This window comes from Cetorhinus maximus, chromosome 16 (assembly GCF_964194155.1).
Source record: "Cetorhinus maximus chromosome 16, sCetMax3.hap1.1, whole genome shotgun sequence".
NCBI lineage: Eukaryota > Metazoa > Chordata > Chondrichthyes > Lamniformes > Cetorhinidae > Cetorhinus > Cetorhinus maximus.
Genome location: NC_135894.1, coordinates 70,586,999 through 70,613,131, shown reverse-complemented (window position 1 = coordinate 70,613,131; position 26,133 = coordinate 70,586,999). Strand labels below are relative to the sequence as shown.

Genomic DNA, 26,133 nt, shown 5'->3' with positions numbered 1-26,133 from the left:
ACTGCAAGAAGGCCCACGAGGAAGGCAGCCATGGCATCTGGACCCAAGTAAGTCGGGGGTGTTGGACAGGGAAGGATTGGACTGCTCGAGGGGGAAGGGGGGTGCACTGTAGAGGTTTGGCAGGGAGGAACAAAGGGAGGGTAACATCTTAGGGGAGTGCCCCTGAAGCGCAAAGGGCACCCCCCAGAATGATGTGCCCCCCTTCCTTCCCACCTTTACAAAAACCTTTTTTAAAAACAGCCTGTCCACTCTGCCGCTTGCCTGCTCATGCCAACTGTATTATGGCATGGGCAGCATATTATACAGGTCATTTGGTTTGTTAATAAGCTTAACTGATCCGTAATTATTTATTTAAATATGACAACAGGCTGCTGATTTCAGCGCCCATCCACCCATAGTCTTATGAGGGACAGCTTGGGTGTGGGCAGAAAGATCGTGGGCTTTCCACCCCTCATATTTTACGTACCCACTACCCCCCTGCCGAAAATAGGCCCATCTAGGGGGCCATAAAATCCAACCCTATGTTCCAAATCCTAACCAATCACTCAAAAAAGTTTTAAAATGTTGATATTCTCTATTTTTTGAATAATACAATTGATCGATCTGCAACATCAATAGTAAAACTAGCATTTTAAATCCCTGAGGCTCTTAACAATGTCCCAGGAGCAAAAAAACAGTTTAGACCAGTACTCTTATTTTCCCATTTTATAGGTGTTTCATTTTAAGGTAAACAAGACCAGTTCAGGCCAGTTTTCTTATTTCCCAGTTTTCACTTTTTTTTCCTTCTGTTAAAGTCCAGAAATGCTCCCTAACAAAATGCTCCTTAACAAAATGCCAAAACTCACCATGCAGATGTTCTCTCCCAAACATCCAAGCCCATTATGCCAGTTATACCAGTTTCCTGGGTCTCTGGATTACTAGTCCAGCGACAATACCACTACGCCAGCGACAATACCACTACGCCATCACCTTTACTTTACCTTTACAATAAAATGCTACTCAGTAAATGCATCCCTCTATCATGCATTTTTAATTAGCAAATAAGTGGTACTTGCCGCACTGTACTATAACTTGAATCTCAATGGCACGTCTCCTCTTGAACTGAAGTGCATTTGAAGGTGACAAATTCCAGTTTGTTGATGAGTATCCAAACTCATTCCAGAATTTCACAACTCCCATTTGGGCTGAAAGCACATAAACATGTCAGAATGACATTACCATTCTAAGCTAAAATTTATAAATAAATAAGTAAAAGCATGCTGTAATTTAACACCAAACCATGCCAATTTATATAGCAGATTTATGCTAATACAATCTATATTGCTCTGTATGCTTAATGGGAACTATGGCCACACAATTGCCAGGCAATGACCATCTCCATCAAGAGAGATTCCAACCATCTCCCCTTCACATTCAACTGCATCACCATCAGTAACGCCACCCGCACCTTCCCCCAAACACCCTCCCTGCCCCAGAACCACCATCCTGGGGGTTACCATTGATCAGAAACTTAACTGGGCTAGCCATATAAATTCTGCGACTACAAGAACAGGAGAGACTGGGAATTCTGCAACAAGTAATTCACCTCCCAACTCCCCAAAGTCTGTCCACCATCTACAAGGCACAAGTCAGGAGTGTGATAGACTACCCTTCACTTGCCTAGACGAGTGCAGCTCCAACAGCACTCAAGAAGCTTAATACTATCCAGGAGAAAGCAGCCCACTCAATCAGCGTCTCATCCACCACCTTAAACATTCACTCCCTCCATCACTGGCGGAGCATGGCAGCAGTGTGTACCATATATAACATACAATGCAGCAGCTCGTCAAGCCACTTTCAACAGCACTTGCCAAACCTGTGACTTCTACCATCTAGAAGGGCAAGGGCTGTCCTCAACAGAGGGCTACGTTCAAGCAGAAGTCCATTTGTAATATAAATAATATTCAAATATATCATATTACAAATCCTTTCTTTTGATTTTGTAACCACATTTCAGATGCTTTAACACCCACTTGTACAAAGACTATTACCACTCTAAAGTTGGTCTTAACTGAACACATTCAACAGTACGAACAGAAATTATATTGTTTCAATTGTTATATTTTTCCAACGTAAAGACAAAACACGTAGTTGTATCTATAATTCTCAAAAAGAAATGAATGTGTCTAAATCTCTTGGAGGACCATTTTATCCAAGAAAGAAAATGCACACAGTGGCTTAACAAAATACCAAAACTCACCATGCAAAAATTTTTTGTTGGATCACTTGTCAAAACTGTAGCAAAGATTTTGTAATAGTTTAGTCACCTTCTGGTGATGGAAACTAGGGTGTCTGCGTCTGGGTGGAGCTCTTGTCACCAGATATTTACCCATTCCTGGCAACCTTTGGGACAGGAAGTCCCTGCTGAAACTAGGAGCTGAATATTATGGGGGTGGGGCCCAAAGGCTCACCTCCCCCCTCACATTCCCCCGCCCCAGAAGCAAAGCTGGTGTGGAGCCGACCAGCTCCATAATGCGCTGCGGGCAGTCTATACAAAGGCTGAGTAGGAATTACGCCCCTCAACCCCGGCAATGTCTAGAGTGTGTTAGTGGGCACTGTCAGCACTGCGAGAGGAGGAGGAGGACAAAGGCCCAATGGATCCTTGGAAACAGATAATTCAGGGCCTTGGGCAGGGAGTGTTTGGGCAGAGCAGGGAGGGGGACAGGGTGTGTGGGTTTAAGGCTGAAGGTGCATAAGAGGAAATACGGGGTTCTATCTTGGGCGACCGCCCCCGATTGGCAAAGGACAGCCCCCAAAAATAGAAACCCCTACCCCTTCCTTCTCGCCATTTGAGCAGATTATTTAAAAAATTGGGCTGCCTACTCCTGCCCAACTGCCCACACCAAATGGCGTGGATAACGTATTATCAGGGTCTATAGGCTTGGTAACAAGCTTAATTGACCCTTGATTATCTATTCAAATACGGTTGGCGGGCTGCTAAGAGTGTCCACTTTTTCTGGATTCCCCACCAAAGGAAATAGCTTCTTTGTATCTACTATATCAAATCAATTTTAAAGACCTCAATTACATCACTCTTCAAACTTTGAAATTTAAGAGAGTGCAAACCAAGTTTATGCAACTTGTCCTCATGAACTATCATTCTGTGGTGTCCTGTGCTGTATCCCCATCAAGCCCAATACATCTTTCCTAAAGTCTGGTGCCCAAAACTGAATGATGGGGCCTGACCAATGCTCTGCACATCTGAAATATCAGAACTCACATATATGGTAAGTATTCAAAGCACTTGTGAAAGAGAGGAAGTATTCTGTGCCTTGCTTTTGTTGGGTGGCTACTTAATATAAGTAACTATTGAATAGTCCTAACATAGTGACTTAAAGATGTTTCTAAGGACTGAATTTTCATAAAGATGCAGAGCCTCTCCATCGTTTCAAAAATAGCTGTGGAATCCTGGATCTGGAAGTTCCCCGCACTCCCCCCAACACACCGGCCGAACACAACACTCACCATCTTCGCGAGGGGTGGGGGAGAGAATGGAGGTGGGTTCCAAATTGCACATCCATGGTTCACAGAATCAGCTACCCATATAAAACAGAAGCTGCCTCCAGTCATGTTGGATTTTCATCAGCTAGGAATGGCAAACACGATGCATGCAGATTAGACCGGGTAGGAGCAGGTCTAACCTTTACAGAGTTGCTTGGATAGACGGGGTCCTCTTTTGGAGAAGTAAGGTGCCCTTTTGGATTTGGCCCCAGGACATCTTTGGAAGAAGTAATGTGCCTTTGGGAGAGGTAAGATGCACTTTGGGAGAGGTCAAATGCCCTTTGGGATTGTTAAAAATAGACATGAATGTGTATAAGAAGTGCATAAACTCATTAGAACTGGCAAGCTTCTTGTAACTGTCAAAAGGGATTGTCAAGGCATTTAAATCTACTTTCCTTTAAAGATTTGTTTAAAAATAATGTCTGCAGTGTTTAAAAAAAAATCAATGCTTGCTATTTCATTCTGTCTGTTGACATAAGCCTGAGGTTTATCATTACTGGATTAGTGCTGCATGACTGTTTCACAGCCTTGCATTGTCACAGTGGGGTGCCTTTCAATTCACAGTTTGATTGACATTTCCATGTGGTTTGAAGTGGGACCATGAATGCCAATGCTTGTTTTTATAGGGATTAAAGGAAGTTAAATGTAGTGGATGGGTTTCTAATAATGAGAGTATTGTTTTGAAATAGTGTATTCTTCAAGACACAATTAATAACTTTATTTTGTTACATCTCAACATGCATCCAGAGGTCTGCCCAAGGTGAGTTGGCATGGTAGGTGTAAGAGCAAAGGCTGGTGGTTGGGGTGGAAGGAGTTGGAACTAAGTTGGCAAGGGGCTATAAAGGGCCATGGGAATGGGTAGAGGGGCATAGGTTGACATGGAGTGTATGAAGGGCCATGGGGGTAGAGGGCATAGGTTAGCTTGGAGCATATGAGGGGCCACGGGGGTTGGTGGGGGGCATGAGGTGGCATGTATGAGGCATGGGGATTGTGTGGAGGGGGCTGAAGGGGTGGTGAGGGGTGATGGCTAGAGGGCTGTTTTATGTTTCATTGTTTTTCTAAAAACTTTGACACGGTGCCGGTGTACGGAGGCGGACCTTCCAGCCAGCCTGCCTCTGCACCCATTCCGGGGTCACCCACCAAGACTTCCATTTTCACCCGCCCCTATAGCGAACTGAAAATCCGATCTTCTGGGACACTTTCTCCCAGGTTGGGTTTGTGGGGCAGGGAATTGTCCCGACTCTGCCTCCCTGACCTCGCATCAAAAATTCAGGTCTAAACATCTAAACATATTAATCACTTGCTCCTCTTTGTTTTGCTTTCTGCATTGACATTGACAATCAATGTGTGTTTTGGGCAGAAAAGCAACTTCAAGATCTGGTTTGTATTCAAAGTAATTACTCCAGTTTTATGGGTCACTTCCTCATCTACATTTATCTGAACTGGCCACTTTATAACTCACAACAAATCGCTTTTTTCTTCTTACCAATGCCAAGATCCTTCCAATACTGAAGCAGGAACTGACCCATAACTCGAAGCAAACTGTGGTATTCCTTGGCATCTGCAAAGTCTTGTTTATTATGAGTTGGCTCCATCATTACACTGGGTACATCAACAACACCCACAACACCACTACAATACCTAAGAAAATAAATTCAGAGTAAATAACAAGCAGAATATATTTTCTGCTGCATATTCATCAATGTGTGAGATTAGTGTACTGCATAATTGAAGAAATTCAAAGTGCCTAACTAACTTAGTCATTGCATAATACTTCAAGAACCAATATCATGAAAGGTCTGAAGCATTGCTGGAGATGGAACTACGGAAGCCAAACACCCACCTGGGGTTGCACGGTGTGCCACCTGCCACTTCCAGCACCATCCTCATGGCATACCATGTTGCGAAGAGCACTCACACGGCATCTCCTGCAAGTGCCAGAAGAAGCTAAAGTGGTGTTATCATGATATAGCTCAGTTCATACCAGCTGATGTGACATCCAATTTCCAAATTTGGACTACACAGGTTCATTGGATGACTTTGCTTGGCCCTTACCAAAGATCAAGGATTCAACTGCAACACTAGCCTTACTTAAAAGGCCAGGCACCTGACATGCAGCTAAGGTAATTTTGAATAATATTAGCTATCCTCCACAGTTTCTGGAAGTACCCTGGAGTGTTTCTGGAGATATTGTGGCATGTTCTTATACTTGCCAGAGAATATTGCTGCATCCACACTGGGAGGGCAGGTGATTCAGTAATCTGTCCGCACAAAGGCCACAACAGGTATGGGTGCTGCATTTGCAGTGCCTCTGGGTCTATAGCATGACATGGAGATGGAGCAGGGACTGTGGCGAGATGCTGTTGGGTGCCCTCTGCCAATTTGGAGCTGGACTCCACCATGCTCCTCAACAGCAACAGAAGGCTATCTGGCAGGGCAGCCAATACATCCAGCATTTTGCTGTGCATGCCCACCTGCACCCTCCTGCATTCTGCTCCATCAAGATCTTCATCTGAGTTACCTGTAGCAGAATCTGTTTGCTCTCCCTCATTGAGCTGGCAAATGAATCATAAGAACATAAGAATATAACAAATAGGAGTAGAAGTAGGCCATTCGGCCCTTTGAGTCCGCTCTTCCCATTCAATGAGATCATGGCTGATCTTCTACTTCAACACAATTTTCCTGCACTATCCCCATATCCTTTGATGTTTTTGATATGTAGAAAGCTATCGATCTCAGTCTTGAACGTACTCAACAACTGAGCCTCCACAGCCCTCTGGGCAGAGAATTCCAAAGATTCACTACCCTCTTACTGAAGAAATTCCTCGTCATCTCAGCCCTAAATGGCCTGCCCTTATTCTGAGATTGTGTCCCCTGGTTCTAGAACCTCCAGCCAGGGGAAACATCCTTCCTGCATCTACCCTGTCAAGCCCTGTAAGAATTTTGCATGTTTAAATGAGATCACCTCTCATCCTTCTAAACTCCAGACAATAAAGGGCCAGTCTACTTAATCTTTCCTCATAGGACAATCCCTCCATCCTAGGAATGAATTTAGTGAACCTTCGTTGCACTCCCTCTACGGCAACTATATCTTTCCTTAGGTAAGAAGACCAAAACTGCACAGAATACTGCAGGTGCGGTCTCACCGAGGAACTATATAATTGCAGTAAGACATCTTTACTCCCATACTCAAATCCTCTTGTAATAAAGGCCAACAAAGGCCTTCTTAATTGCTTGCTGTATCTGCTTGCTAGCTTTCAGTGAATCATGATCAAGGGCACCCAAGTCCGTTTGAAGTTCAACACCTCCCAGCCTCTCACCCTTAAAGAAATGCTCCGTATTTCTGTTTTTCCTACCAAAGTGGATAATCTCAGATTTCTCCACAGTGTATTCCATCTGCCAAATTTTTGCCTACTCGCTCAGCCTCTCCAAAAGCCTTGAGCATCATTTCATCCTCCTCACAATTCACATTTCTAACTAGTTTTGTGTCATCTGCAAATTTGGAAATATTACATTTAATCCCCGTGTCCAAAACATTGATATAGATTGTGAATAGCTGGGGCCCAAGCACTGATCCTTGTGGTACCCCACTAGTCACAGCCTACCAGCCTGAAAATGATCCATTTATTCCTACTCTCTGTTTTCTGTCTATTAACCAGTTCTCAATCTATGCCATTATATTCCCTACAATCCTATGTGCTCTAATTTTGTTTACTAACCTCTTGGGTGGGACCTTATCAAAAGTTTTCTGAAACTTTCCATTCTTTCCATCAGCCTGGCTGCCTACCTCTGGCATGCTAGCTTTCAGTGAATCATGAACAAGGACCCCCAAGCCCCTTTGAAGTTCAACACCTCCCAGCTTCTAACCCTTTAAGAAATACTCCATATTTCTGTTTTTCCTACCAAAGTGGATAATCTCAGATTTCTCCACATTGTATTCCATCTGGCAATGTTTTTCCCACTCACCACGAGCTGATCTCAACTCTATGACTAGCCTGCCAGCTATGTGCAGTGTCAGTATCTGAATCAATAGCTGCAAGTGATCAAGTTACGGGCCTCTGCATCAGTGTGCTTTTGCTCTTTCTCCTCCTCCTTGGGCTGCTGTGGCTGGGCAGGTGGCAGTTCTTGTGTCTGAATCAGAAAATCAGAAGGGGAAGGCTGGGATGAGGGACATGGAATTAGAGTGGTGCGGAACAAGAGGTTCACGGTGAAAAGATCAGCAGCTTTCTCATCATGCTAGATTGCAGGATGAAGGTGAGCTGGAAGTTGAGAAGGGGCATAAGGCAGGAACATACCATCATTCCCACTGTTCTCAGCAATTCTTGATGACACAGGCTGTGTCCAATGAGTTGGAAAGCTAACTCCTCCATAGGGCTTACAAGTTGCAGACCCAGCCACCACCTACCCACTGGTTCTGCTCTGTTTCCTTCTATTGTGTGCTATTTTGTCCCTTAAAAGGGAAGTGTATCATTCGTTGCATTACACTGTCTATGGGTGATATGCCTGCCAAAGTTCAAATCTTGGGGGTATGTGGAGGCAGTGTGAAGTGGATGTGAGGATGATAGCATTGGTAGGTGTGAGGGTGAGGTGGGATATCTTGACATTAGGCATGAGTCCTGAGTGCCACAGGTGCTGGGTAAGTGATGGGTATGGTGCATTGTGTAGCATGACAAGCTGGTGGAATGATGGGCAGGAAATGTCATGTGAGGATGAAGTAACTGGCCTTAACCACCTGGATGAGGTCCTTCGACGTCTTGTGGCAATGCTGCCAGGTCCTCGGGGCTAAACACCAAATTGACTTCCCAAGCCACCTGTTGCTAATCTGTTCTGAGAGTAGTCCTTGAAGGATTCCTGTGGAATCATGATGTCTCTCCTCAAGTCCACCTCCATCATTTTAGAAGTGTCAGTGGGGGAGCATTTCGGTGATAGTGACCATAACTCAGTAAGATTTAAGGTAGTTATGGAAAAGGTCAAAGATGGACCAGAAATAAAGGCTCTGAAATGAGGGAAGGCCGATTTTAATATGATAAAACAGGATCTGGCCAAAGTGGACTGGGAGCAGCTACTTGTAGGAAAATATACATCCGAGCTGCAGGAGTCATTCAAAAGGAAATAGTTAGAGTGCAGGGCTAGCATGTTCCCAGAAAGGTGAAGGGTGGGACCAACAAGTCCAGAGAATCTTGGATGTCGAGGAATGTACAGGATTGGAAAAGGAGAAAAATGAAAGCTTATGGCAGATATCGAGGGCTCAAAACAGCAGAAGCCCTAGAGGAGTATAGAAAGTATAGGCGGTTACTTAAAAAAGAAATTAAGAGAGTGAAGAGGGGGCATGCAAAAACACTGGCAAATAAAATGAAGGAAAATCCAAAGGCGTTTTATAAGTATATTAGGGGCAAGAGGATAACCAGGGAAGGAGTAAGGCCCATTAGGGACCAAAGTGGCAAATTATGTGAGGAGCCAGAAGACGTAGGTGAGGTTTTAAATGAATACTTTGCATCTGTATTCACTATAGAAAAGGACGGTGTAGGTATAGAAATCAGGGAGGGGGACTGTGATACACTTGAACAAATTAGCATTGAGAGGGGGTAGGTATTAGCGGGCTTAAAAGCAGATAAATCCCCAGGCCCTGAATGAGATGTATCCCAAGCTGCTGTGGGAGGCAAGGGAGGAGATTGCTGGGGCCGTAACATTAATTTTCAAATCCTCTTTGGCCACAGGAGAGGTGCCAGAGGACAGTAGGACAGCTAGTATGGTACCATTATTCAAGAAGGGTGGTAAGGATAAACCAGGGAACCATAGGCCAGTGAGCCTAACATCAATGGTAGGGAAACTTTTGGAAAAATTTCTGAGGGACAGGATTAATCTTCACTTGGAGAGGCAAGGATTAATCTAGGATAGTCAGCATGGCTTTGTCAGGGGAGATCATGTCTAACAAATTTGATTGAATTTTTCGAGGAGGTGACTAGGTGTGTAGATGAGGGTAGTGCAGTTGATGTAGTCTACATGCACTTAAGTAAGGCTTTTAACAAGGTCTCGCATGGGAGACTGGTCAAGAAGTTAAGAGCCATGGGATCCAGGGCAAATTGGCAAACTGGATCCATATTTGGCTTAGTGGCAGGAGGCAGAGGGAGATGGTTGAAGTTGTTTTTGTGACTGTAAGCCTGTGTCTAGTGGAATACTGCAGGGTACGGTGCTGGGTCCCTTGCTGTTTGTTGCGTACACTAATGATCTAAACATGAATGTAGGATCAGTAAGTTCACAGATGATGCGAAAATTGGTGGTGTGGTAAATAGAGGAGAGGAAAGCCTTAGATTACAGGATGATATGGATGGGCTGGTCAGATGGGCAGAACAGTGGCAAATGGAATTCAATCATGAAAAATGTGAAGTGATGCATTATGGGAGCACTACCAAGGCAAGGGAGTACATGATGAATGGTAGGACCCTAGGAAGTGCAGAGGGTCAGAGGGACCTTGGTGTGCATGTCCATAGATCCTTGAAAGCAGCAGGACAGGTAGATAAGGTGGTTAAGAAATCATATGGGATACTTGTCTTTATTAGCTGAGGCATTGAATACAACAGCAGAGAGGTTATGGTGGAACTGTATAAAGCGTTAGTTAGGCCACAGCTGGAGTACTGTGTGAAGTTCTGGTCGCCACACTATAGGGAAGATGTGATTGCTCTGGAGAGGGTACAGAGGAGATTCACCAGCATGTTGCCTGGGCTGGAGAGTTTCAGCTATGAAGAGAGACTAGATAGGCTGGGGTTGTTTTCCTTAGAGCAGAGAAGGCTGAGGAGGGACCTGATTGAGGTGTGCAAAATTATGAGGGGCATAGATAGGGTAGATAGGAAGAAACCTTGCTCCTTAGTGGAGGGATCAATAACCAGGGAGCATAGATTTAAGATAAGGGGCAGAAGGTTTGGAGTGGATTTGAGGAAAATATTTTTCACCCAGAGAGTGGGGGTACCTGGAACACTGTGCCTGAGAGGGTGGTAGAGGTGGGAACTCTCACAACATTTAAGAAGTATTTAGACGAACACTTTAGATGCCATAGCATACAAGGCTATGGGCCAAGTGCTGGAAAATAGAATTAGAGTAGATAGGGGCTTGATGACAAGCACGGACATGATGGGCTGAAGGGCCTCTTTCCATGCTGTAAAACTCTATGACTCTATAAAGGCTTCCAGCACTGCATCCATGACCCTGGAACCCTCTCTCTGCCCTGGTGTTCCATGTTCCTAGCTTATAATTGCAGCACTAGCATTCAGTAGCCTCCATAATTCATTGCAGCTTCTCTTTAAGAGGGACAGTTGCCTTTACAAACAGAAGGCTGGCTGTACCACTTGGCAGTGACAATTCGTTCGGTTCCCTGCTGAGTGCAGAGGTAGCTAGTGGTGCAGGAGATGCTCAGCCTAATTTTACAATCAGGTAAACAAGATGGCAGCACCAAATCTGTATGCTGCCTAACTCCGTCTCAACGGGTATGGGCAGGTTGCGAATAATGACCGCCAACCCAAATAACATGTGGACCAATTTATAGCCCCAAGTATTTAGAATTTTTCTCAGTTTATGTATCCCCTTTCAGTTATAATGAATAATTACCACTAGCATCACTTTTGCTTCGCTTGCCAATTTTTAAAATATTTGTTAAAATGGAGAGTTCTGCTGATATTCTGACAGAAATTAACTTCCTTGCAGAACACTGCAACATTGCAACGCACCTTAACATGCGGTTGAGCTGTACTCCAATTCTCTTATACATTTTGATTAGGCGGCTGTTGTTATAAATAAACATTCCATCCAAGTTTCTTTCCTCAATGTTCACTCCAAAAATAAAAGTCAGTTTATGTGGGTCTTTCAGTGCTCTATAAATAAGAAGTCAGATGAGAGGTTATATGTTCCATGCATATTTTAACATATCATTGCAAAATGTAGCAAATTACCAGGCCAATGAGAGTTTTGCATTCTCTTTATATAACTTCAAATTATTAGTGGCATTAAATAATATCAAAGTTGAAAACTGGCACTTCTAAGATATCAGACACAAAACTCAGAATTACTTCTGGAAATGCTTAATTGGAAAGTAAGGCATTGTAGCATTAACTTAACCATATTCAAGCATTGCATGTTTAAAATATTAACATTCAAATGATAAATATGGTCACATATACCCTTCCATTCCAACATGCTGAGGCAGGGAGGACAGTGTTGATGGTGGTGGTGAAGCAGGCAAGCTGGATCCAGAAGGTAATTGGAAAGACATTTACCTCCTGGATCCAGGAGTACACAGCTCCTTTTAGCCACCGGGTTTCCCCAAGATCCAGAAAACCCACTGTGCAGGATTAAATATGAGACATCAACCTACAGAGGCTATAAGCAAGTATCGTCAGATGAGAGTCTTGGATGACAGAGGAAAATTAGTTCAGTGTGGATTTAGTGGAGAGGTTAGATTGAGGAATGAAGCGCAAATAAAGGAAAATAGGTCAGCAAAGTGTAAGTAAAGGTAGAAATCATGGCAGAAAAAAGGGGTAGAAATCATGACATAAAAAAGGGAACAGAAGCATAAGAGTTCAGGTCCAAGGTGGCAACGAATGAACGCATGCAGGAGCAACAGAAATCAACACATTCATGAAACAGAAAAGAGCCTCAAGTCTGTCACAAGTACTTGCATTTTTGTTTTACTTAAAAGGGAAACACATTTTTCATCAGGTGATTGAAAAGTCAATGTTCTGTCTGAATCCCTGAAGAGAACACTAGCAAAAGGTATTGAAAAAGATCCTTGAAACTGTTCTCAAATGAACCTATTACCCTCAGAAACCACTGCCACTGAACTGACCCACTGAACGTGCAGAGCCTTACAAAGACATGTCCAGAAAATGGATATAGTGATGTGTACTCACGTAGATAAAATGTGAACAAAATATGCAACACCTGAACCAAACATCCATATCCATGAAGTTCTGTACTACCCATGTGCTGTCACTAGAGAGTGATAGAATGGTACTAACTCATCAGCTTGTGAGAGACTTATTTTCAGAATATAATGTCTCATCAAGTAGTTGAGAAAAAAACATCATATGAGAAGACCTGAATATTTTGACAAATAGCCACAGTAAGATTTTTTATCAGTGACTAGGAACAAATTTTCTTTCTTTACTATTTTAAATTGTTATATATACACGCAATTATCACAGTATATACAATGGAACACTCCTTCCAAGCCAATTTCATTGAGACTGTAACAATAATTGTGCTGAGGTCCTGAACAGAGTGGGTGCGAGTGGTGGCCAGCAGAGGCCCAGGGTTTTAATGTGGGAGAGGGAGGAGCACTCCTTATTTTCTAGTAAATGGCAAGTATAAAAAGGTGCAGCACACTACATTAATTTTATTTACTAGAAAGGCAGTTGCTAAAATGACACATTAAAATTAATCAGCTTTTCTGTAATTATTTTGGTTAAAAAATATCAATTCATCACATAAGAGGAGAATTTCTTCTATGCGCTCTGCGCTTTCTGTAATGATGCTAATGTGGTCAGCAGAGAGGAGTGCCACTTCTGAGAACTACCAAGCAGAAATGTGGGAGGAAAGACAGTCTCTAGTCAAAGAGACCCATTTCGTGGCAATCTAAGGAATCCAGCAGACTCATCCTGGTGTGGCCGGGGCGTTTGGAGGTGGGGGGGTGGGGTGCATAGAATCACTGGAAGGGGACTTATTACTGGTATTCAGTTCAGGACTTCTCCAAAACTGAGAGAAGTGTCTTTTGACAGACATTTGATGTTACAACTTGGTGAAGTGAGGAGAAGCTGGGATTGATGTTGGACTGATTCCTGTAAATGGCAATTCTGCGGATATCAAGCAATGAAATATACTTATGGAGTGGGGTTTTCAGTAACGTTAAAAGATAAAGGTATCTTTTCTATAGTTTAGAATATAAGACAATGGCCAGAATTTTCCCGTTGGCTATTTGGGGGCGGGGCCCACTCGCCAACAGGAAAATGACGTCATCCTGGTCCATTTAAATATCGAGGAAAGCGGGGGCACAGCGAAATCAGCTGTCTGTCCGCTGACTGTCGATGGCCAATTAAGGGCATTGACAGGATCATTAAGATCATTAAAGATCCTGCCCGTCCAACCTTAAGGCTGGCGGGCAGGCCAGGAGCCCCAGCGGGCTTCTGATAAAGCATGAAACCTCGTCCACTGGCGAGATGAAGTTTCATGTCCATTTTTAAAAAGTTTAATAAAGTTTATGTCCTTTTTAGTAACATGTTCCATCTCGTGTGACATTGTTACATGAGGGGGACATGTTAATGATTTTTATATTTTTCTATTTTTAATGCTTTTTACACTGTCAGTAATCTCCCTGAAACAGGACTTTGCCTCAGGGAGCAGTGCGGTCTTTTGCGCGCATGCGTGAAAGAGCGCACTTTGACAGATGGGGAATCCCTCCACCCCCCACACAGGAAGTGCATAGCGCTTCCCGTCAGTCAGGCCGCTGGGCGGGCCTTAATTGGCCCACCCACTCAAAATGGCGGCGGGCCCCGTTTCGGCGGCGGAGTTTGGCTGCCCGCCCGCTGCCGAGCCGTTGGGGCCCGCCCGCCCATCAAGGTAAGAATTCTGGCCAGTGTTAGTGTTTAGAGTATTAAATAGTGTTTAATCCGATGTTGCTTTCAGTTTGTTTGTTACATTAAAAGTCTTAAAACTTGAAATCTTGTCATGTAATCTTTTTAGTTAGTCAATGGGAATTCAAATCTCTTGTTTAAAGTTATCAGTCTCTACAGGCATCATAACAAAACGTTACAATTTTCCCCAGCATTCAGAGGTACGAATTGATCAATATTAAATGCAAAGCGGATTTACAATTAAATTACAGAATACCTCAGCTTTTCTTGATACAGGTTCTTCTTCCGGTCTACATCTCTCTGTGACTTTAATAATCTACTATGAGCATTGGCAAGCTTAAACCTATTCTGGAAAGAGAACATTTTAAATTGGTGAGAAAGCAAAAGGAAAAAAATACTTAATTGTTAGCAAGCTATAGATTCTACAAAGGGAATAAGTCCAAACTTGTATTTTTCAAATTGGATGCAAAATAATTCAATTCTGTGTATGCCTTTTGCTGTTGGAAGTTCTTAACAAAACCTCAACACAACATATCCAATTTGTATGCCTTCAGAATTTAAATTTTCCTACTGCGTGAAACTCAACATTACAATTAAATTTCAACTGCAGAGGGCGCACTCCCCAGATGTGCAGTTGCAGTGCCTGTGACATTGACAGTGAAGTCCCAGGCAGCTTCCTCCATCAAGGATAACGCAGATCTAACAAAGACAGAAAAGAGCGCACAACACTGTTCTTGCTCCCTCCCCTCCTGCTCACTGCTCCCTCCCACCCCAGTTGTCTGCTTCCCACATTGTCCACCAACCAACGCTGCTCCCTTCACTGCTCCTGCCCATTCGGGCATAAGGAAGCAGCAAAAAGAATGGGAGATAGCAGGAGCTGGGAGGGAGCAGCTAAAAGAGCTGGGCTAAAGTGGGAGGGAGCAAGAAGCAGAGACAGTGGTGGAGCAGATGGCGGGGAGCAGGCAGTGGGAAGCAGAAGAGAGAGGGAAGAGGCAGGTTGGGCAGCAGAGAGCATAGGGCGGGCAGGGGGAGGGACCAGGGAAGACAGTGGGAGAGAACAGGAAGCGGGCGGTGGACAGCAAGAAGTTTCAGCGAAGACGCTGGAGATTTCTGAAAGTGGACACGGATGGCAGACACACAATAGCAGCAGGAGAAACTGTGTATGCACCAGCCGAAAGAGTGGGAGCCAAGTTCCTGTTCGGTGGCAGAAGCTAGTGTTAAATCTTTGTGAGCTACCTGTGAACTTATCCTGCTTTGCCGGATATATCTGTAACTGAAAAGACAATACAACTAGAATCCTATCCTGCCCAGGATTGGAATCTGTTGTTGTTAAATGTTCTTGATATTTTATCTTGAGAGGTGGGAAAGCAAAGACATTCTATCTCGTCATAGTGTAGCATATGCTTTGTCTTTTATTGGGTGTAGGACATATCACAATCAATTGAAACCTAAAGCCAATATGGAATCAGCACCTTCCATTTTTATAGAGAGATACAAAGGAAAGGTGTAATATATGATCGCTGCTATTATAGCCAAAAGTGCATCCAAAAATTACAGGTTTACCTGTGCTTCCATGTTGTTGTCACAAGTCTTTTCTAACTCCTTCACTTTAAATTTTGCTTCCTGCATATTTTCCTCTGCTGCAAACACCAATTCAAAAACTGTTTAAGATGCTTCAACAGTTGGCCCAATATCCAAAACATTTCTAATAACATTTAATCAATGTTTTAGAAGTAATGTGTAAGTTCTGCTTTCAAACTAGGCTTTTTTCTGAGTGTAATTCCAATCCTATAGGTTTTCACAATTCCATCAGATAAAATGCACATAGTACTTTCCACAAGAGAAAAATAATTGAAGCTAATGTAAGAAGGGGGAAGATGCAATAAACATTTGGTGAGTCCTAGTGACAAACAAATTAAATGACAGTTGTCACTCTGATTATCCAGAATCAATCTTACCTTATTTTAATCAGTTTTAATACTTTTATCTAATTCTGCATCAACTAAAAAGGAACAAAAACATAACGCAAACAGTTTAAAGTAACTATCGGTTTGTAGGAATAAGCAGAACTAAAAGTAATGTTAACGAAATTCAGGAAGGAAAGGCCCCTAATAACTCAGCGCCACATGTTTAGTAGTAATACATGAACCAGAACTTTCCAATTTCAATTCCTGACCTCTGCTGCAAGGAGGGGAAAAATTATCCATAGCCTGCCTTTCTTTATTAATATTAAGCAATTTGGCACAGAAGGTGGGCACATGCAGAGATCAGGTTCAGAGAGAATTTAATTCAGCTGTTATTCTTTACCAATGAACCTGATGAATAATTACCTGCTAATATATTCTTCAGATTCATGCACAAGAGTGGGTGCTTTGGTGAAGTATTATAAATTTATACTGAAAAAATACATGCAAGCATAAGTTGCCTCTTTCAACACAGAAGGAGGAGAAAAAAAGTTACATAAAATTAACCTATTAGAATAAATATAGTTAGGAACAATAAAGGTGCAATTGAATCTTTCTTTAAAATATATCATGAATCAAAGAATGGTTTATTTATAGGTCACAGTGATTTAACCTTGAAATTAAATGAACTTTGGTGAACAACGTTACTCAATTGGTAGTGACTTTCCCCACTTGGCTGCCCTGGGCACCCACTAAAGACAATGGAGCTAGTCTGTGATGTTTACTGATGGATTTATTGTTGAAAGAATCAATTTACCGTTAATACATACCTATTTTAACAGCAAGTTCTGCCTCCTTCACCTCTCTCGAAGCACGTATTTTGAACCCTTTGGAAATATAAATATACTTCCTACAGAAATAACAATGATTGCTAATTAAACATCAAGTTACATTTTCAATGTTAGTCACCCTTAATTTGTGCAGATTGTCCAATATAGCGAAGGTCACTGTGATACAATATACTTCTCACCTTTATTCCGGACGTCAGCATGCATACACATCGCCTGAAAAGTTATGTAAATCTTATTGGTTCCTTATTTTTGATAGAGACTTTGCAATAATGGAATGTGTACTTAAAGTGATATACAAACATAGCAATTTTAAAAAAAATTCTTTCACGGGATGTGGGCTTCACTGCCTGTGCCAATATTTATTGCCCATCCCTAGTTGCCCTTGAGAAGATGGTGGTGAGCTGCCTTCTTGAACCGCTGCAGTCCATATGGTATAGGTACACCCACAGTGCTGTGTTAGGAAGGGAGTTCCAGGATTTTGACCCAGTGACAGTGAAGGAACAACGATATATTTCCAAGTCAGTATGGTGAGCGACTTGGGAGGGGAACTTCCAGGTGATGTTCCCATCTATTTCCTGCCCCTGTCCTTCTAGATGGTAGTGGTTGTGGGTTTGGAAGGTGCTGTCTAAAGAGCCTTGATGAATTCCTGCAGTGCATCTTGTAGATGGGACACACTGCTGCTACTGTGCTTCGGTGGTGTAGGGAGTGAATGTTTGTGGATGTGGTGCCACTCAAGTGGGCTGCTTTGTCCTGGATGGTGTCAAGCTCCTTGAGTGTTGTGGGAGCTGCACTCATCCAGGCAAGTGGGGAGTATTCCATCACACTCCTGACTTGTGCTTTGTAGATGGTGGACAGGCAATGGGGAGTCAGGAGGAGAGTTACTCATTGCAGGATCCCTAGCCTCTGCCCTGTTCTTATAGCCACAGTATTTATATGGCTAGTCCAGTTCAGCTTCTGGTCAATGGTAATGGTAACCCCCAGGATGTGATAGTGGGGGATTCAGTGATGGTAATGTCATTGAATGTCAAGGGGCGATGGTTATATTCTCTCTTGTTGGAGATGGTCATTGCCTGGCACTTGTGTGGCACGAATGTTACTTTCCACTTGTCTGCCCAAGCCTGGATATTGTCCAAATCTTGCTGCATTTGGACATGGGCTGCTTCAGTATCTAAGGAGTCACAAATGGTGCTGAACATTGTGCAATCATCAGTGAACATCCCCACTTCTGACCTTATGATGGAAGGTCATTGATGAAGCAGCTGAAGATGGTTGGCCCGAGGACACTCCCCTGAGGAACTCGTGCAGTGGTGTCCTGTAACTGAGATGATTGACCTTCAACAGCCACAAGCACCTTTCTTTATGCTAGGTTTGAGTCCAACCAGTGGAGAGTTTTCTCCCTGATGCCCATTGACCCCAGTTTTTTCAGGGCTCCTTGATGCCACACTAGGTCAAATTCTGCCTTGATGTCAAGGGCAGTCAGTCTCACCTTATCTCTGGAGTTCAGCTCTTTTGTCCATGTTTGAACCAAGGCTGTAATGCGATTAGGAACCCAAACTTGAGCCTCAGTGAGCAGGTTATTGCTAAGCAAGTGCCTCTTGATAGCACTGTTGATGATTCCTTTCATCACTTTACTAATGATCAAGAATAGACTGATGTTGCAGTAGTTGGCCAGGTTGGATTTGTTATGCTCTTTGTGGACAGGAAATACCTGGGCAATTTTCCCCCGGGTAGATGCTGGTATTGTAGCTGTTCTGGAACAGTTTGGCTAGGGGCACGGCAAGATCTGGAGCACAATTCTTAATTACTATTGCTGGAATATTGTCAGAGCCCATAGCCTTTGCACTATCCAGTGCCTTCAGCCATTTCTTGATATCATGTGGAGTGAATTGAATTGGCTGAAGACTGGCAACTGTGATGCTGGGGCCCTCCGGAGGAGGCCATGATGGATCATTCACTTGGCACTTCTGGTTGAAGATTGTAGCAAATGCTTCAGCCTTTTCTTTTGCACTGATGTGCTGGGCTCCCCCATCATTGAGGATGTGGATATTTGAGGAGCCACCTCCTCCAGTGAGTTGTTTAATTTTCCACCACCATTCACGACTGGATGTGGCAGGACTGCAGAGCTTAGATCTGATCCGTTGGCTGTGGGATCACTTAGCTCTGTCTAATTTAACAAACAAATTAAATGGAGAAAATGCAGGGAAACATACTGGAAATTGAACAGTTGGTATTAAATAGTCATTAGTGAGAATTACTTTTTCTGAATGTTTTGAATGATCAGCTAATTGGAGCAGTTATTGTCCCTTACAATGGAAAATATAGGCTCAAATTTGATTTTCTACTTCAAAAATTGTAATTAAGCATTAGGATTTCAAAGCTTAAGTAGAACTTTAGAAGGGATCTAAAACTATGACATTAGCAAATTATTTTCTTACCTAGGTCTACACAAGGAAAAGACAAGGCGTTTAGCGCGAACCTTTTGTCCCTGGATAAAAATCTTCATGCGAGGGTTAATGTATAATATTGCATCATAGGCTCTAAAGGAATATCGTTCTGGTTGGCTGAAACATGATATTGTCAATATTTTTGATCACTATTACAGTATAGTGTAATGTAACCGCAATATTTTAGAACACTATTAATTAGAAATGCAGCATTAAATAAAATATCATATATTTCAATAGGTTACTTACAAAGGAATCACTGAAAAGGGTATTGATTTATTTCTGCTGTGTTGTAAATCTTTACAAATATGCAGAATTTTAAATTGCCTGGCCTTTTATTTTTTGAGAACTTGTATATCCGAATTGATATGTTGTATTTTCAGTATTAAAATTATTGTCATTTTTCAACCACAGTTCTCCATCATTGATAGTCTAGTCATCAAAATTACCAAATCATTATGACCTTATGGCACTGATGTATTAAGAAGGCAAGTAAAAGACCTTGTACAGATTATTTCAAACAGTAACTGATGTTCTGTACCTATAATCATTATTAGAGGCCAGTTAAACCCCAAATATCTGCCATAAATGACAGCGTGCTGTCAGCACAAAAAAGGATGTTAAAGGTCTCCAAATTAGCTGCTCTGAATTTTGAGTGCTTTGCCTTTCTCAGCTGCCTACCTTAATCTTCTCCATCAGCATTCTTAACAATTCCAGATGCCAGTAATCTGCTGGCATTATAGGTTTATAATTGTCCACGATTGTAGTTGATAATGATGGAAAACATGACATAGTTTGACACTTCATTATTAAGATTTACTTTGAATATACCCACACATTTTCAATATTCAATGTCTGCTGTCACTTCCAGTGGAAAATCTTGGTAGTGGTAAAACAACTCCCCAACTGATTTTCCCCCCTCGTCACCACCCACCATACCCCCATTTATACCCCCACCTCAAGTAGTGCTTGCAGCAACAACGAGGAAATCTGAAGTTCATATGTCTTTTGATGTAAAAAAAATTCTATATGATTCAAAGAACAGTAAATATGTATCATAGCATAAAAACGATTTTCATGCTTCAGCTGGCAGACACACCCAACAACCTTCACTCTTGGCTGAAAACAATCAAGGCTTCAATCGAATTATTTGCCTTTTGTCTATTATCTCTCATCTATGGCCCTCTGAGTAGCAGAATCACAAGTAGCCTTTAATTTGCATTTATGAACTGGTTGTTGATCTCTGTCAGAGTACAACATTTCAATACTGACAAACTAGTTAAGTATTTATGCTTTTCATTTTATTACTTACATTCCACTTGCCATCATTCCTGTCAGTAGTATATCAGAAGGGTCTGTTTCAATATCCAGTTCAGGTACACCATCATCATTTAATTTTAAGTCGTAGATAATTACCAAAGTACCTGTTAAGAAAATACTTGTGTGTAAAAAATGAATTTTATTGTGAGCAAACAGAGGAAAAATGCAGGAGATAGTACAGACATATTAGGGATGTGGGCAGATATGCAACAAAAGTTGTGTAATATAGGTCATACTCTTTGGGGAAAGAAGAACATAACAGAAATATATCCTGTATGGTAAGGTTCTCAATGAAATGAAAGAATAGAGGATGTTAGGTGTCCAGATAAACATGTTCTTTAAAAGGTAGACTGGAGATGGAAAAATATTTAAAGATCAAATTAGTTTCTGAGTCTAATATATGTATATGTATAAATATATATATATATATTATATATATATGTATAAATGTGTGTGTAAGAGGCATTGAGTAAAAATAAAGAACAGGTGATATTTAATTTGTGCATCAATTAGCTGCAGTTTTGGAGAACTGCTGATAGAAACCATATTTGAGTCATATAAAAAACTCAATGGAAAGTTATTAGGGTGAAAACATATAGATGTATCAAACTGGAAAACATAAGGCTGTATCAGGTGAGCAGTAATTTTCTTCAACTAAATATTGAGAAGAATGAAGCCATTATCTATGGTCCCTGCCACATTTTCCTTCCCTTATGTAAAGGAAATATTTTTTCCTAATATTACTGTGGGATACTGAAGCAGGTTTGTGGGATCTGTGTTTGTGTGTTGTGTGAGAGTTTATGGCTAGTTTAATTAAACTGCAGTCAGATTGCAAGATTTAAATCATCAAAGGGATTAGGTGCAAAAGCAGACATTTTGAAATGGAGATGGGTGAGCTAAGAGGTCCCAGTAGATACAGTATGAATGGAAATTTGCATTAGGAGATAAGTGAGGAGCGAAATGTTAGCTGTTTGAATTTCAAAGGGACATGACTGGATGTTTTACAACTGGCAAAATCATAGATAAATAAGGCAAAGTTATTAAGTGTATTTTTCCCGAAAGTACTGGCCATAATGACAGCATGAAAGATTTTTATATTCTGTAAAAAAATAATTTCCAAAGAAAGGTTAAAACAATAGGTTTTAAAGGTCAAAGGGGAGAAAATACATTTAAGGGAAGACTGAAAGCTGTATGGGGGCTGGCCATGTGAGCTCTTGAAAAGCGTAATGTGAAGTAGAAGCTTCTAGCCACCCCAGAAAAGTGTTTGCTTCTCCAGAAAGCAAGATTTTGTTAAAAGCTTTTGAATTCCATTGTCGAGTGAGAGGAAGAGAGAAACCATGAAATACCTCCCTTATAGCAACATTGGGTGCCTTGTGATAATATTACTGGATGTTTTATAGATTAAGAATCTATTTGGACTGTTGCCTGGGAAAAGGGTGTTTATTCGGGAGTATAACTATGTAAAAATCTTTTGGGAAATCTTACAAGACTAAATTTAACTGTGCAACTGTAATCCTGTGTGTTTAAGTTTTCTTTTCTTTTGTTAATAAATGTTTTAATTTAATATTCAAAATCCCCAAAAGTGGTAGTGAAACATTTACTTCTGACTTCAGTGCACATACCTTCTCATAATAAAGATACAAATTGCAAATCATTGGGATAGCTTGGCCAAGTTTCCTTTTTGGATTGGTCAGCCTGGCAATTACCACCTGCCATATCATAACACTCACAATTGACTGAAACTGAGCCAGACCATGAACCACCTTGGTGTTGTGTTTGACCCCGAAATTCTATTTCTATGAGCTTCCAACTACCAAGAGTTATCTACTTCCACCTACACGATATCGCCCAACTCAGCTGATCTGCTACTGAAACCACAACCATGCCTTTTGTACTTGACTATTCTAATACTCGATTAGCCAGCCTCTCATCTTCCATTAACTTCTGCTCATCCTAAAATCTGCTGCCTGTAGCTTAAATCATTTTAAGTTTCATTCATCCATCACTCCCGTGCTTGCTGAACTACGCTGACTCCTAGGGCTGAATTAAATGTGGCCTTGTGGTCCCTACCGGCCCCAGCTAAAAGGTCGGTGGTGTGGGGGGGGGCAGAGAGGAGTCCACCCAGGCAAAAAACAGCTGCCCCACAGCCATGTATTGGCTAATTTGAGATTAATAGGCCTGTGGACAGATTTCAGCACCTCCAGGACAGCAAATTCCACCTCAGAGATCAGCAGGCCATCATCCACTGCCGGTACTGCACTCGGGGCTTGTTCCGCAATGGATCAGAACTTTGTAAATGTTTGAGGCTCAGGGAGGCAGGGGTGGGTCCAGGATTTGAGAGACCAAGAGGGAGGGGAGCTTGGAGGGGATTAAACACCTTGGGGGAGGGGGTTCCTCCAATGGGCACAACTCCTCCAATTCTGGTCTTTTAAACATCCCTGATTTTAAATCACTGCACCATTGTCTGCTGCTCTAAGCTCTAGAATTGCCTCCCGAAACCTCTCCTCTTTACCTCTCTCTCCTCCTTTAAACTTCTCTTTTAAAGCTACATTTACAGTCCTGCTTTCTTCTTCTGTGGCTTGGTACAACAATACGCAGAAATTTATGGGCCCCTGCTGGTAGATTTGCAGGAAAGGGAGGGGGCTGTAAAATTCCCGGGTGGCCCTCCCACCAGCTACCTGCCTGTCCCTGACCTATCTGCAATTTTACAGGGAGCGGGTGATGTCCAAGGCCCGCCTCAATTGAGGCCCTTAAGTAGCAAATTTTGTCTACTTCCTGCCTGCCCTCAATTTCAAGACTGGCGGATTTCAAGGACAGGGGCAGGAAACCTGGCAGATCACCATACTTGTGCCTCGGTCAGGAGATGTGGAGAGGGGGGGCACATCCATCACTGGCCTCCTTCCTAGATCGGGCACCCCCACCCTCCCCACTCGAGCGGTCCCTCCCCACCTGGCCTTGCCGTCAGGATCCCCACCCTCTTTCCCCCATCCTGCTTGGATTTCCCCGCTGTGAGACCCGCACCTATTTAGTCCTGTAGCCTCTGGCTCCCAATCTGTCAAATTGGCTGGCAGCTCTCTGAGGCGGAGCATCCTCCTGAGTGAGAGGTGGAAGTCCTGCCTCCAGCAACTTAACGCTCCATGAAGCATTCAGTGCTGCAGGGCTGCTTTGGCCCGCCAACTTCTTCGGTCCTGGGGCAGGAACCCCTCCATCCGACAGATCCTGCCCAATGTTTTTCTTTATTAATATCCATCTTGTTAAGCACCTTGAGATATTTGCTACATTAAAGGCACTATATTAATGCAGGTTCTTGTTGTGGTTGTATTCACTGGATTTGAGACAATTTAACCAAATTGTTCAACATGACGGAACTGTTTGAAACTTGTGGATTTTAGGGTAATGGGATTTTGTTTCTTGGAGGTTTCGAGTGGTGGGAGTGAATTCCTTTTTTTTATTCATTGGATTAGGGCATACGCTGGCTAGGCCACTTGTTCAGAGAGCATTTAAGAGTCACCCACATTACTGTGGGTCTGGAATCACATGTAGGCCAGACCAGGTATGGACAGCAGATTTCCTTCCCTAAAGTGTAAGACTTTTAATTCTAGATGTTTATCGAATTCAAATTCCACCATCTGCTGTGGTGGGATTCAAACCCGGGTCCACAGGGCATTACTCTGGGTCTCTGGATTACTAGTCCAATGATAATACCACTACGCCAGTTAACTTCAAAGGAGCACACTGTTTTTGCACATACAATATATGGGGTCACTACTGAAAAATTTTGGTGACTTGCATGACAAAATAATTTAGTAGCCATTTATTTTATTGTCTATGATGTTCTTACCATTTGCTCCTGTAATTTTATTAAACTGTTGCATCACATCAAGCTCCTTTTTAAATGGAGAATATTTATGAATGAGTGCAATTTCAAGGGAGAATTTTTTTTCATCAGTCGTTATGGGTTCCTTAGTTGCAGCATACCAGGATGGCACAGGCACAATCACCTAGGAAACCAAAAGCAAAACTCATCCATTAAGGATATTTCTAAACTCACAAGCCACTTTTATATTCTTATATATAAAAATAATTCCATCTGATCATTCCATCTGATAATTTCCCTTTTGATGTGTCTAATCAGCATAAAATAGGCACCAAAAGCACCAAATATATCATATTTTTAGTGATTGTTTTTAGGGAATGTACACATTATTTTAAATGTATGAATCGATATTTCACTTTTCTTCCTTCACAACAAAATTGTGCCCCAGTTTTGTGCCATAAGGAAAGTTAAATGATTCAACTGCAAATTGGCCACCTTGTTGCATTGAATACCTTACAAAATCATCTCGGAAGATCCCAGGTCTGCCAGATCCTGATCCCATTATTGCAGGCAAATATGCTAAACATTATTACAATAGCAAAAGCGACTGAGAAGACACATGTTTGTGTTAGGGCTCTGGAGCTGAAATTACTTGAGCGTAATGGTGTGCTTGCATCTCAGCTCCAGAGGGAGCATGTAAGAATGGCACAGAAATACGTTGTCACCCAGATCACAGATATACTGTTCAGTCTCGGTTTTGCAAGCGATTAAGTCTCTGCCCATGCTTTGCAACACCAGGAATGTGAAGGGGATGGAGGCAAGCGTTTCCTTGGGCCCTGCTTTCAAAGGCTTGATGGAAGACTGAAGGTTGATATGATCAGTGAGGTAATAAACTTTGGACTTTGGAAGCAGGCCCCACCTTAGAGAATTAGATTCTGCACCATGATTTTAGTTGTTTTTCCTGACGCCTTGAAAGAAACGTTACCACCAAGGAAGTAAAGATCTTTAAAATCTCAGACACGACCCCAACCTGCCCACTTCCAGTTTTAATGGAGGTGGGTTAACAATCAGTCCCTCTCAGGAAGCAGATCAGTCAGAAAAAGCTTTTAAGGAAGCTGAGTGCCCTCCATTTTGACAGATTTTTTATCTTTAACCCATATAGGCATGATTCACAGGGCTCAAGAAACCCTACAGGTAAAAGAAGGTAAGAAGAGTCAGATCAATGAGGTTAGTGCATGTACAGCACTGCTTGTAGGCCAGGATGAGCAAGTGTTTTACCCCAGGTCCATAGTGCTATCCTCTTTATATGGCCCATGATCAGCCAACCCCTATCCTGTGATCTCCCAATCCCCCAAACGCTCCACAATCTCCAACTCTTCCAGCCCTGACCACTGCTGCCTGATCAGAACAGCAAGATAAGCGTGAAAGAGGTTAGAAAGAAGGAACTCACCAGGGGCATTTCAACGTAATTTTTAACCCTCTTTCCACCAGGCAGGTAGGATTAAAATGATCCCTGGAGAATCTTCATGGTTGCCATGGCATACTTATTGAGCTGAATCAATTTTTGATCAATCTTTATTTTGCCAGCATAAAAAAACTAACCAAGCTTATAAGATCACTAAATGACCAAAGTTTGTG

The 26,133-nt window shown here is 42.3% G+C and overlaps 1 protein-coding gene across 1 annotated transcript; it reads right to left on the bottom strand.

Annotated features, from left to right (window-relative positions):
- Positions 1-1,029: 1,029 nt before the first annotated feature.
- On the bottom strand, positions 1,030-25,278 carry LOC144691880 (ATPase MORC2-like). Its single transcript, XM_078560457.1, has 9 exons — positions 25,213-25,278; positions 24,520-24,679; positions 20,671-20,782; positions 16,894-16,973; positions 15,723-15,799; positions 14,416-14,507; positions 11,262-11,405; positions 5,027-5,181; positions 1,030-1,184 (listed from the first exon to the last, which is right to left on the bottom strand). Exons 1-9 carry the CDS (start codon positions 25,276-25,278, stop codon positions 1,030-1,032), a joined length of 1,041 nt encoding a protein of 346 aa, XP_078416583.1.
- Between the last annotated feature and the right edge of the window lie 855 nt (positions 25,279-26,133).

Bases quoted from the DNA above. Each gene is read 5' to 3' on its own strand.
- LOC144691880 (XM_078560457.1), bottom strand. From the start codon at position 25,278: ATGGGCAGAGACTTAATCGCTTGCAAAACCGAGACTGAACAGTATATC. The intron at 16,974-20,670 runs GTAAGTAATAAA...TTATTTCTGTAG, and splicing joins GGAATGATGGCAAGTGGAAT to GAAGTATATTTATATTTCCA. The intron at 11,406-14,415 runs GTATTCTGTAAT...TCTTATTTATAG, and splicing joins CTGTATCAAGAAAAGCTGAG to AGCACTGAAAGACCCACATA.